This window comes from Salmo trutta, chromosome 2, assembly GCF_901001165.1.
Source record: "Salmo trutta chromosome 2, fSalTru1.1, whole genome shotgun sequence".
NCBI classification, from domain to species: domain Eukaryota; kingdom Metazoa; phylum Chordata; class Actinopteri; order Salmoniformes; family Salmonidae; genus Salmo; species Salmo trutta.
The window spans coordinates 33,682,654-33,697,010 of NC_042958.1; the positions used below are offsets into that span (position 1 = coordinate 33,682,654).

The 14,357-nt window shown below is 38.5% G+C and overlaps 1 protein-coding gene and 1 long non-coding RNA gene across 2 annotated transcripts in view; one reads left to right on the forward strand and one right to left on the reverse strand.

The window, feature by feature from the left end:
- LOC115154298 (uncharacterized) overlaps positions 1 to 10,650 on the forward strand; it is a 33,990-nt gene extending 23,340 nt beyond the window's left edge. Inside the window, exon 5 of the long non-coding RNA XR_003867862.1 lies at positions 10,474 to 10,650. This is a non-coding gene — a long non-coding RNA (uncharacterized LOC115154298). The remainder of the gene's footprint in view (positions 1 to 10,473) is intronic.
- Positions 958 to 6,289, reverse strand: LOC115154289 (homeobox protein engrailed-2a-like). The gene is made up of 2 exons (XM_029700367.1): positions 5,234 to 6,289; positions 958 to 3,241 (listed from the first exon to the last, which is right to left on the reverse strand). The coding sequence occupies exons 1-2, from the start codon at positions 5,715 to 5,717 to the stop codon at positions 2,922 to 2,924; spliced, it is 804 nt and encodes a 267-aa protein (XP_029556227.1). The 5' UTR covers positions 5,718 to 6,289; the 3' UTR covers positions 958 to 2,921.
- Positions 10,651 to 14,357: the final 3,707 nt, after the last annotated feature.

Here is a 14,357-nt window from a genome sequence, read left to right on the forward strand (position 1 = left end):
CTAATCACAATAAAAGTGAAGAAGTACTCAAATATGATGTGTTTTAAATTAGTATGTTTGTGTCAGCTGTATTGACGAACCTATGTGATAACATCACAAACCTCTGGGAACGTAAAGATATTGGATGAAATTCACTTTTTTCACAAATTTTCATGAAAAAACATAAGACTTACTTGGAACTTACACTGAGTGTACAAAACATTACGAACACCTTCCTAATATTGAGTTGCACCCCCTTTTTGCCCTCAGAACGGCCTCAATTCGTCGGGGCATGCACTCCACTCTAAGGTGTCGAAAGCATTCCACAGGGATGCTGGCCCATGTTGACTCCAATGCTTTCCACAGTCAAATTGGCTGGATGAACTTTGGGTAGTGGACCACACGACAATCTGTTGAGCGTATAAAACCCAGCAGCGTTGCAGTTCTTGACACACTAAACCGGTGCACCTGGCACCTATATCATACCCCGTTCAAAAGCACTTGAATCGTTTGTCTTGGCCATTCACCCTCTGAATGGCACACATACACAATCCATGTCTCAATTGTCTGAAGGCTTAAAAATCCTTCTTTAACCTGTCTCCTCCCCTTCACCTACACTGATTTGAAGTGGATTTAACAGGTGGCCAATAAGGGATCATAGCTTTCACCTGGATTCACCTGGCCAGTGTATATCATGGAAAGAGCAGGTATTCCTAATGTGTTGAACCAGCAAAGGTTGACCTTTACGCATTCAGCTTTGTGGTGATATTTCTATTTTATTGTAGGCCTTGTGTCACATGAAACAAATATTTTGGTCATTATTTATTTGTATTTATGTAGTAGTCTTATTGGTAAGGTAACTGTAACGTCAATGGTCTTCAGAAGGGAGTGTCATTTTGGGTGTTACACCAAATAATAGGGAACGACTCAGGTACCGTTCTGGGGTAGTAATAGTACCAACACATGGTGGACACATTCAAATCATGTAAATATACTCGATTTTAGATTTTGTTTTGCATTTTGTCATTGACCATTTTGGTCGAAAGGTTACTACGAATGACTCTTTGGTCAGCGGTGTTGCCAAACCAATGACGTCATCCACAGGGATCCACTCCTATTTTGGCAATGGAGGATCACGTTTTCTTTCCAATCTTTCTGTGTTTGCATAGAAATGCCCATGTCTCGTAGACGTTCAATTATCCTTGACTGTGGATTATAGAAAAATGATGATGCTAGATACGTTTTTAAGTGTATCTTCGAGGTTTATTGACTTTTCTTTTCCAGTTTTTCATGAGGCAGTTAATTACACAATTAATACATACATGATAATTATGTACATTATACCAAAGAATATGTTGGAACATAAAATTAAAATAACATTGTATAATAATACAACTCCGTGTTGTAATTTCATTTAAACATATTCATCTATAGATAGATATTCGCTGATGAGGAAATTCAATATGTCACACCAGCAGTTTTCATGAAGGCAATAATCTTGAATCAAATAGTCTGCATTTTGAAGTAATACTGCTTCTCTGATTCGGCACAGTTCTGTCTCATAAAAAAGTTCTCGCTTGAACTTTAAGGCAAAGTGTGTTCAGTTTGGTGGATTGTAATTCACACACACTTTTTGCAGATACACAACAAAACAATTCAAAAGGCAAAAGTCCACAATTTGGTATGGATAGTCTAAAACTTAGCTTGATCATACTCTTGTCGACAAAGACAGAAGTTTATAAACACAGTTATTTGCCCAAGTACAACAAATTGCAGCTTTCATGCAAAGGCCCCATAAACCATTTTCAAAGAGAAGTTATTGCAAGATAAGCAAGCAGTGTAAATACCTCAGAAATCTACACAAAAGCAACACCGTTCATTGGATAGATTTTTTCCCCCTCAATATAATATATATAAATACACATGAAATTCTTTCAACAACAATAAAAGAGATTTTCAACTATTGTTATACAGTCACTAATGGTTTTGTTTGTTTTTTAATGATATATATGTATATTAAATAAAAATGTATATAGAGAAATAACTCCATGGGACATATAGTTGACAGCCTACATCAGATACCTTGTGCCTACTTTTGATCAAGTAGGCCTATAACACTTTCAGCCAAGAGTGTGTTAAACGTTTTGTCATCATTGTCACTATGCTACAGAGTTGTCTCCCACGTTATAGGCAGCATTGTAATCATTCAAAACAATTTTCTACAAGAGATGATTTATATTGCTCTTCAAAAACGATTTATAGAGGCCTTGGTACATTGATATAACACAGAACACGCACATGTTTCATGGAAATGAACTTGGCTTAGATGTAGTTATGAGACAAAACTAAATTTGTATCCTACGTATTAGCAATGTGTGTATTATGTTTGCTAACCAAACCATTGCTACCCAATCACTTCTGTGGTTATATGAATTTTCCAAAAATAGTATTAAAATCCATCTACTTTTCAATTAAGTCTGCACATCACTGACACTCAAACCCCTTGCTATGTCCTTTTTACACTAAACCTCAATAAAACCAGAATAACCATGGGAATAAAATATCTTGTCAGCAAATGTATTAAGATTCACAGTTGCCTGGATGCAGCAGAAAATATTCTTTGGACTTAAGCAGGTTGTTTTTCACTTCACTGACAGATCTCAACGTCAAGTGCCAGATAAAAGCGCTATAATGTAAAAAATGACAATGAATAGCAATATAAAATGAAGTGTATAACAAGCATGTATACTTTTCCTGGAAGAAAAACGACACACGTTACAGGAGATTGAAAACGTACCTTTTTACAACATATTTTTATAGACATGATATTGCAGAAATATCTCTATATATTTATCAATTTATGCTGGTATATTCTATACACTGGCCCTTTATTCGATGAAATTATTGCATTGTAAATATACTGATCTGTATCTCTCTCGAAATCAATCGCTGTCTGATTTGTCATCTTTTGACGTCGTAGCATGATTGTACAGTCCCTGTGCCATCAGGTGCAAGGCTAGGGTGTTTTTTGCGCCGGTGGCCTTCTTGATTTTTGCCCTTTTGTTCTGGAACCAGATTTTGATTTGAGATTCGTTAAGGCCGAGTTCTTGCGCCAGGGACTGTCGCCTTTGTTCGGTCAGATACCGGTTCGTTTGAAACTCGGTTTTTAGTCTTTGTAGCTGTTCAGCTGTAAAGGCCGTCCTTGGTCGCTTGTCCTCTTTGCTGGCGGTGGTTTTCTTCTTTGGTTTTCGAGATCTCGGTCCTGTGTTTTAGAAAACAATATTATTATTAGCCAAAACCAATCAAAATATGAAATGTGAAAACTTGGTGTAGCCTATAGGATATAAGTGTTCCAGTTACTACAACTGTGTAGTAATACATACATTAATTAATTAATTTTGGCCCTTCTTATTTATTTATTATTACACTGTATGACAATACATCGTGCAATCGTAGAAAAACGGGTTACAAAAGGGTTCTTCGGCTGTCCCCTTAGGAGAACCCTTTTTGGTTCCAGGTACAACCCTTTACACAGTTCTACATGGAACCAAAGTGGGTTATACCTGGAACCAAAAAGGGTTCTTTAAAGGGTTTTCCTATGGGGACAGCCGAAGAACCCTTTTAAGTTATAGATAGCCCCTTTTGTCTAAGAGTGTTTTGCTCATGCAAAAAAAAAGGATTTGAGTGTTAATTTCAATGCATACCATTCCATATCACACAAGAGTTGTCAAAATAGTAAGGAATAAAGATTAATATTGATAATGTAACCGTAGTTCCGCACTTCTTTACGTAGAACAATGCATTGGTAGATATGTAGATGGTAGGTAGGCCTATACCGATGGGGCATGTCGGTTCAGTAGTTTGTTATGGTCATTGGAGGATATGCTGAGTAGGCCTGAAATATATCAACACAACTGGGCCTCCCATCTCAACTGCAACTTACTGAATAATATCAAATATATCTTTTTCGTAAATAATTGTTTATATTATACTCTTCATTTTATATACAGTTAGGCTAATAGCCTATAGGATTGATGATGTCTAGTGGAATACATTGGCTTATATCGTAGCCTATAGGTTGCTGAATTTGGTCTTTGGCTGTTGTTAATTATTTTTCTAAGTTTGCCCTTTGGTGAGTAAACATGATGGGTTGTAATTGAGTAGTAAAAAAATCGTCAGCCCAAACTATTTGATAAAAAAAAAGTGGTGACGTCTGTTTGGGCAAGTAGGCCTGGATGACTATCAAAGAGATTATTCAATACATTTGGAGCTCGCTGGAGATGATAAACCAACGTACAACGTTTTAAGATATGCAGCCCATGGGGATACCATCGAATAGTAGTCTAGTTCACGCGATCAACGTTACATAATGCATGAGAACATTGTGTACAATACGATTTTTAGAATTTAACGAAAATGCATTCGAATATTTGAGTTTTTACACAAGTAGAATATAGAATAATGAAGGAAACGTTCATGTTTTATGTGCTAAATATGCTAAATATTTAGAGACCCAGGCAACTCCGTTGTGAAATCTCATGCATAAACAAAAAGAGTGGATTTGCACGACAGAATTGTCGAGAAAAAATACCCTATAAAGTCCTTTAACCTATTGTATTTTATTTTATTTCAAAATTCTTTGAAAGACGTATTGTTTTGGTGATATGTGCGCCGATGTTTATAGTAACCTATAGTAGTAGGCTAACCTAGTATTACATTGGTTATGATCTAGCTAGCCCAAAGCAATAGCCATCGCAATGACGGTATCATATCCGTATTATGGGATTATAATTGAAATACTCATGAAAAAATACAAAATTGTATGAGGCTATTCCAAAATTCGAAAAATTTATATTTATCCCGCACACTATAGGCTTTTAACATTAATGTGTAGATTTCCGATATCCCTGCGTTTGCACATTTCAGTTTTAAAGCAATGCAAGATGCTATTTTGAGCGGCTTGTTTTGTCGTGAAATTATGCCATTATTCAGACTCGTGGCAATTCTTTAGCGTTCTAGAATATTGATAGGCTATCGGCTCTTATGCTTTTATTGTTAGTCATGTTTCCACCGATACACTTTGAAGATTTTGCAAGGTTGGAATCTTCTATTTTCCATTTTTCTGATCTTAAAACAGGCGAACACTATTTGCCCTCCTTTCCTGGAAGAACTCGGTCAAGGCGTTTGAGGTCAGTGTTACAACGGGCCGGTGTATTTCAGGTTACAAAAACGAGGGAAAATAATCCAAGCCTACCTGATGAGGGCCTGTCCGAGTATCTGGTGCAGTACACCCAAGCTGGCCAGAGCATAGGCGGTTTGGATGGTGTAATTGAGCTGGCTTGAGAACTATCCGAGTCCGAGCTTAGGCACTGATCTCCATTCTCCCCGCGGGGTTTCAGGGGCTCTTCGGTCGCTATTTCAGCCTTCTTGGCCACGCCGCCTGGATGAGGAGTGGAAGTTCCCTCCGTTGGCACAGTACTCCCCACTTGCTCCGTTCTTGGAACAGCCGGGCTATGGTTCTCTCTGGTAGCGTGACTACTTTCTTCATGATTTATGTTATCTTCTTTTTTCCGCCCAAAGTCCGGCCGTAAGATATTATCGATGAAGAAATTGGTGACTCGATGCGGGATCTGCTGCAGGTTGCCCGGCGCTTGTAATAGAGGGAGTATCACTCTATTTGACTCATCCGCCGACCCTTGGCGCACCGCATCTCTGTTGCTATGATCATTTTCTTCCATACTGATACACTTTCCAGTTTTCTTTCCTTAACCCCTTTATTGCTCTCCCGCACCGAAATGAGCGCAGTCCACTTTTGTGGGAGGCGGAGCTTTTCAAATGTTTGAATAAAGGTTTTAAAAAAGAAAAAAGAAAGTCAAATCTTGTTGAGTGTGCTGGACACCATGCAACCCTTTGCGATAGTGCCCACAGACAAAAACATAGTTTTGGTCATATATTCCCAAACTTGGCTATCCTATATTGTTGCACTGGATAGACACCATTTGTCATTTGCCCATCCAATTTGGTACTATCCGGTTTCAGTCTATCCAATACAAGTGCTTCAATTACTAAACTAAGGGTAAATAAAGAGGCTTCTGATCCTGAAATACACTCACTGGAGTTTTGTTCTTATTTTCAATACGAGCCCCCAAGTGACGTTGCAGCGGTTATCCTAGACACGTGCCTTGAACCAATAGACTGGGAGAATGTTTACCACGTGACAGTGACTCGTGAATAATCGACAAACGCCCAATCTCGCCTTCTTAAAGGAAAGGCGTTCTGGCATAAAACGACATACCTACACTAAATTTATCTTATGTTTGATTGACTATTATATTGGTGAATTTGTGTCGTAGTTGGAGGTTCGTGTTTTCCATTCATGCGTAATGCATGCTTAATCTGGAAATTGTCAAACGCCTTTCCATAAAAATAATTATATTGATATAGACTAAAAATGTAATTGTAAGATTGGGCAAAATATGGAGAGTCGGTTAATAGCCTGCTGTGTGAAGTTCGCATGTTATAACTATTTTGTTTCGGGCATGTAACTAGTAGCCAAGTATCGAAACGGTAACCAACTACTATGGTACATTAGGGATAGCCTCTGCAACCAGAATTGGGTGGGGGATACCGGAGTCTGTATGGCTCGCATTGAAGCAGGCTGCTGTACATTGTGTTTGACATTGGCTTTACATTTAGGGTTTTTAACTCGGTGCGTTTTTTATTTGGGACATTGTGTACCTCTTTTACTTTATGGAGCTTTTCATTCTGAGGAGTTATTTATGATATTTAATGATGGGGCGTTAGAAACTCGGGATGGTCAATGCCCTGTCAATGTCATGATGCAAGCGACACAATATTAATGGACAATTCATGCAATCTCTTAGCCAGTCATGCAATAATAGCCAGTCATACAATCTCAAAATCCTTTTCATCTCTTCATATGCTCTTTCATGATTATATAAAGGTTCAAAGCAAAAATGGGTCGCTAGCCCTTTAAAAAAATATGTTATGCAAACAAACTGTTGTGTTCACGGTGCACATGATATTGAGTCGCGCCAAAGACAAAACTTGGGGAAAACTTTACTGACCAACTCCTTGGCTGTTTTCGCTCAAATCAGGATTCAGAGCGTGCCTTGCCGTAGTCGCCAGAGATAAGTTGCTATTTGATCTGAAAAGTCATGTTGGCTACGCAGTGGGTAAAACGGCGCATGAGTGAGTGATGACCCTTGGATGATTAATTCTTGTATTTAGCATTGGACCCATAGCGTTTGTCAAATTTAGGTGAAAAATAACTGAATTGTGGAACTGTTTTTTCAACCTCTTGTGGGCCATTGAGCCTATCTGATGTAAATTATTGTCACAGTAATGGTAACCTGTCTAATTTCTAATTATTTGTATCTAGGTAGCATATACATTTTAAACTTGTGGCATTTCACAATTAAGCGGAAAAAGGTCTATAATTTCAACTCAGTCTCCACAAAACGAAAGGTCATTATTATTGGTGAACTCATGCGTCGAACGTTCATGGACGGTGGAAAAACTAAAAGTTTTTAGAGAGGACGGTGGAATATTCTCCAAGAGGGCGTTTTAGAATGACAGTACCTCTTTAGTGTACTAAGACCCTATAATTAGGCCACAACTTTTTAGGCATTGTCCTGCGGTAAATGGCCTAGCCTTTCACTGTTTCAAAACACAGTTGGCTGACTGTGCTCCATTTTGTGTGCGAACTATTGTATTTCTATTGTTTGCACTTTATGTACAGGTTTAAAATGAAAGCGTGCCAGCTCTACAGAGAATGCATCTCGAATAGGCCTACATATTTTCTTCTACATTGTGTAGGCCTATTGGCTCATGCAAAATGGCCAAATCATGTGAGCCCCGCATAGCCTACTTGAACGATAGTCATTTTGACCAATAGCCTGGTGGTTTCTGTTAATAAATTCCTACATTTCCACCATAGAGCGATCTCCATACGTCATCCATTTTATAGCAGTGCCTGTCTGACAATAGCCTGTATGGTTGGGAGCGGCGGCGGTCCATGAACCATGCACAACCACCATGCAGTGTCCATCTTATCTCTCCAGCTGATGGAGTGAAAGTTCTGAGTAAAGGTTGTAATTAGATAGGCTACTCTCATGCTGTGATAGTTTCTCACATGTGAGGGATACCCAGATTATCCCGAGCACTAATAAATGAACAGGAGACAATGGCGGCCAGACAGGCTACCCCCTCCGCCTCTCGCTGCTCTCGCTGTCTGCCACAGCAAAACAGGGCTGGCGTGGAGGAAACCTCACGATTTCAAGTCAAGAGTCATACAGACTAGACCACAGCCAATTATAAATAGGGTGCTTCAATAGGCCTATATGGTGGTATTAAAAATGGAATAAATGTAGTTTTATGCGTTTTGTTTTGCAGGCTCTTATAGAACGCATAGTCCTATAGGCCTATACATGTCAATATTGAAGGGCTACGTTGGTTGTTTTTGATTGATTCTATTGGACAGTATGGCGTCGTATATCCCTTAATTGGTAGACTTCGTCTGTTTGTGGTGTGTCACCTTGCACCCGGTTAACAGACTTTTCTTAAAATGTTGACATAGGTTACCTCACATTTTCTTTCTACCTTTCTACCTTGCACCTTATATCTTGGCGCACATATTCCGTTATTTGGGTTATGTTGCCTAAAAGTTAGGTGAAATGAAGTCCCAAAAAACGTTAGGCTAAATTTGATGTCTTATTATTTTATAAGCCCCAACATCGTTTCGTGACTATAGTTTTTTAAAGAATGGTAACTAATTCAGTGTGGATGCGGGGATGCGTGTAGCCTATAGATCTTTTATATTAAATGCATGGCTGAATTATACATTCATATTTGTATTTTTTTATTTAACCTTTATTTAACTAGGCAAATATGTATTTACAATGACGGCCTACCCCGGCCTAACCCTCACCCGGACGACGCTGGGCCAATTGTGTGCCGCCCTATGGGACTCCCAATCACGGCCAGTTGTGATACAGCCTGGAATCAAACCAGGGTATGTCGTGACGCCTCTAGCACTGAGATGCAATGCCTTAGACCGCTGCGCCACTTGGGAGCGCAGATAGGCCTATAACATGATAATAAACGTGCATTTGGCCACAACTCTCTTAGCAGAGTCTTTACCTATCTCTGCAATATGCCCTCGTATGCATTTACGCATTGTGCATATCATTTCGTTTTACGATTGAGATCGTAACCCATCTCTCGTAGCCTATGGTAGGCCTACATGAGATGTATCGGTTAGCATCGTGTCAGTTTGGCAATAACGCCCCCTTTAAAAAGTAGTGAGATTCGTAAAGGGGTATGCCACATTGACATTTGTATTATGCCTGAATGTGACATCATTCTGGTTATCATGTTTTGTTGTTGTTTGTGTTGTGCACATTGCATATAGCGTATTAGTCTGCTGGTGGTCAATGCCGCAACACGAGAGCTCACACCTGGTTTGCAAACGGTATTTGATTTACTAAAGATTTCTTGGGTATTCGCACGTCCGCACCAGTCTAATCCCCCCAGACAAAACATCGCGCCCTGACAGCAACCCTATACCTTTCCCTGAATGGACACTGGCCCGACGAAGGAAATCAGATATTTACTCAAAGCAGTCAATTTTCAACGAATTCCAAGGGATTTATTCTTTAAAACACCTATTGCAATAGTAGGCAAAAAAGAACGATGGTAATCGGCAAAGCGAAAGCCAGTGTATGTCAATTATGCCTCTTATGGGTATAGTAGGCTTTATGCCTTCATGCGTTCCGTAACCTGATAAATCTAGGCCGCTTTTTCCTATTATTGTAAGTGTAGCCTCGTTAAACACTTCCAATGAAAAGTTTGTCATTCATAACATCAGTTGAGTCTGTTTATTGTATATTAACACAAAATAACAGACAATCCGTGGGTTATTATGAACATTAACATTTAGCTGTATCCTAACCAATTTTGTTAAAATCTGAAAGAAATGTTGCTTATGTAAATGATATTAGCTAATAACTCATTTATGGTTATGTAAAATGGATGTTTTGCATTTATATATTCATGTGCTCCTTCAGGGAAGGTGGAAATATTGATAACCCTTAAGGCCATGCATGCATACAACCCAAACCTGTCACTTTTCTACAGAGCTGCAGTGTGCTTGCTAAATGACTAATAAAATGTTATGCAAATGTTTATTGTAGACTAGCCTATAGCCAACATGAACCGAGAATTAACAATTCACTGAATTCAGTGCAAGACTGTCTACTTTGGAAGATGCTGTGGCCCAAAAAAATCAGTGTTGATGCATTTCATATGAACTACCAATTCTGCATACATAATGTCTCTGCGTATACAAATTTGTGCGTTTTTCAGATACTTTTTAAATTGACATTGGTTAGGTTTGGCCTACGTGTGCGTATGCATGTACTACAAACCGTCCTGAGTACCTAACCCTATTTTTCCTGTTTTTCTTTTGGCTAGGATTTTCTGAGACGTCACAAGAAGTTACTGCCATGGATTGAGAACCTCAACTACAAAAGGTGACGATGCACAGGGAAGGATTTGTGAATGGAAGCTGTTCACGGTCTATGCTAGATCATAGATCACATGGGCGTTGCAGTGGTGTAAAGTGCTTAAGTAAAACTACTTTAAAGTACTTAAAGTAAAGTACTACTTAAAGTACTACTTTACTATTTATATTTTTGCCAACTTTTACTTTTACTTCACTTCATTCCTAAAGAAAATAATGTACTTTTTACTCCATACATTTTCACTGACACCCAAAAGTACTAGTTACATTTTGACAGGAAAATTGTCAAATTTACACACTTATCAAGAGAACATCCCTGGTCATCCCTACTGCCTCTTATCTGGCGGACTCACTAAATACAAATGCTTCATTTGTAAATTATGTCTGAGTGTTGGAGTGTGCCCCTGGCTATCCATCCCCAAAAAATAACTGTGCTGTCTGGTTTGCTTAATATAAGGAATTTGAAATGGTTTATACTTTTACTTTTGATACTTAAGTATATTTAAAACCAAATACTTTTAGACTTTTACTCAAGTGAGATTTTACTGGGTGACTCACTTTTACTTGAGTCATTTTCTATTAAGGTATCTTTACTTTTACTGAAGTATGATAATTGAATACTTTTCCCACCACTGGACCGTTGCAGATGTGCATTATTCGCCACCCTCCCTCTCCCACCCCGGTCACCGTTCCTCCCTATGAATGGGGTCGCTAAGATATCAGCTCTGTCACCGGGGTTGGCCCAAAGTTGCCAGCTTCCTGTGCCCTTTAAAAACCGGAAAGCACGTATAATTTCTGTGGTTTGTCTCGGTGAGAGCTGTTTTTTTTCTTCATCCTAGGTCACTCAAGAGCAGAACAGTAATATCACAGTCAAATCCACACGCCATCAATCCTGGCCTAAAACATCCCCGTCTTTGTTTTTGCCTATTCTTAGTAGCCTAACTGAGTGTTTCCAGATTTCTATGAAATATGACCTATAATTAATTACAACATGAGTAAAATAATTTTCCTTCCTATTTTTTTTTAAATTAAGTATGTTAAAACGCAGGTTTCATGTGTTTGAATGATGTGGGCATACCCTACCACAACAACAGAATGATTTGGGCATATAAGGCTACCTGTCATGAAAAATATTTAATGCGAGTAGACCGCTGATTGAGCAGCTCAGCCAATGAGCCACACGAGCCGTCATGTTCTATGAGGAAGCATTTTTTAAACGTCTGTTTGAGATATTGCAGGTTAGCGTTTTTCGTCATGAGTCTTGTTCTGGAGGCAGCTCTGCAGTGTGGTTACTAGCAGGCCCAACCACAAAGTAATAAAATCACATTTTAAACTTAAAGTACACTGCTAACCCTAATGCCGAACCATAAACTGAAATTATGACTAAAAAGCGAAATTATGTTTCTTGCATTTTTACAATATTTCCAATTTTGTTTTTGCAGCTTGCCCATCTAGCGGGAATAGCTCAGTTCTGCCTCAAGGACAAGACTCATCCCAATAAACGTCAACCTGCGTTTGAGATGCATGTTTATTTGTGGTGATGTTTTTTAAGTGTTTTTTTTTTCTTCTTCAATTTATGTTTTGGTCACAAAAACTAGTATAGGACGAGTCAACAACATTATTTGGGTTTGAGTTCACAGAATTTTAACTTTTAAAGGTGAGATTTTCATTAACTTTAACTCAAAGTTAATCAAAGGTGGAGTGTAGCCTGTGTGACGGGACCAGAGGTTCTAGCATATTTTGAAGCTCCAAAATCCAGCTTCGATTCTTTACCCTAAATTTTTGAGGGGTGTCCCGTCCCCGTCCTTTGTTTTAGGATAAATGTTTCCTCAAGCACACGGACCGCGTCACCGTCGGGGTCTTGCCAACCGAATGGCCACTTGAAACTGTTGGGTGGAGATAATTTATAGGTTCAATAACTCTTAATCCGTCTGATGGCCCTGGTGTAGATAAGCCTCCTTTGAATTGGGATTGTTCTGGAATCTGTTCGGATTTCAGCATAGAGGTCCTAATTGAGTTTACCGCAGCCCTGACTGCTGCATCCCCCGAACACAATTAAGGTCTTGCTCAGATAAAGCTAACTGAACGCCAGTCCCGTCTAGAAAGAATGCACTTTTTCAACAGTATATTCGTTAGACGTTTATCTCTTTGGGGAAGATGATGTGTAATGAAGCGTTATAATGTTGAAAAACAGCGTTATAATGGCGTATAGCCTATACATCAAACTATAAACTGCAATGCTATATTGACTGATGCATCAACGAAGTTTTATTAAATTTTTTAGAATTATTTACATATTTTATATATGTTTTTTAAGATTAAGATGCAGACAATTTGGGGGGTAAACAATTTCTAGCTTTGGTAAAGTCAGTGTCCTCTATTTAGAGTTTAGATCCACAAGAAACACAATACGTATGGTGGTAATATGTCCCATATTTGAAACTTATACACTTTTGTTTCTTCCTTAACTGAAGTAGGCCAAGGCTATCCTAAAAAGTGCCATGGATATAGGTCTAAAATCAATGCCAAACAAGAATGCTGTGCTAGGCCTATATGTTAAGGGGGACAGTATGCTGCTAACAGCTTTGCTTCTTTCACTGTCCGACTGCCACATACTGGTTTCGAACCAGTGATCCTCTGCTTCGCATCGCCTTGACAACGTTCCAACGGGTTGAGCCACCCAAAAGGTACCAATTGGACGGCTCCATCCGCAATATTTGTGGAGTGAGCTTAATGTACATTCTTAACTCTCTTACACATGCGATGAATTCAAAACTGAGATCACACGCATTTTTCTTTAATTGATGGTGAATGTTTTTCGCTGTCAATCAATACTCAACGCAAAGACAACATGCTTGTAATCTTTATATTTGCAAAAGCATCAGGCTATGATTTCAGGTCTAATTTGATATTCTTCTAATGTGGTCAGAAATCCTGTTAAAGTTGTGAAAATATATTATCACAAGTGTGTTCCAAAATAATACAGAAGGCTGAGCTGTCATTGTCATATGCGTTTCTATTTATGACAATTGAACCAAGAACTTATAATAATTATTTCTAAAATAAATGGAGCTTATTTCAGTATGAACAGTGTTGTATTCAATCGAGGTATATCATACCACAAATATGCCTATGTATAAAAATATAGGATTACATTTACTAATTAAAGTTTTAATGTCAGGGTCAAATGCAGGTAACACTTTACATATTTAGTCTATTGTGTTTTTCGTCCTGATTCAGAATCTAGTTTTTGTTGCAGTGCATTTTGATAATCAAGTATATATAACACTTATCAGTTAATAGTTTGAGTTCCACTCATAACCTTTAAGGAAACTTTGTATGGGACATAAATGTTTGGTGATAAAAAGTAGCCTACTAGTCTACAGTGTAGCCTAATGGAAAGGTTTTGGATTAGCTTGAGTGCTATGTAGTTTACTTTTAGTAACATTTGACCAAATTGCTATATTTTTTCCAATATTTTTTTAATTAAAGATTTATTAGACTTCATATTGTAGGCCGATTTCACCACCACTATTGGAGACTTGCCATGTTGACGTTTAATGGTAACCTATCTCGCCATGTTGATGAACACCAAAGCTCGCCTATACACATCTACGTTTATACAGCCGGACAGCCAGACGTTTCACGTGTCACGACGTCTTACTTGTGACAGTAAAGAATAAATGCCAAGTGGTGGCTATTTCCACGAGGTTAATGGCTTTAGACTCTGTCATATAGAACAAATATCATGCAAAGGGACGGGGCACTTTATGAACTTGATTAATGGCAATTGGCACTGAACATTTCCTCACTAATAAAACCACGTCGAGCTGAA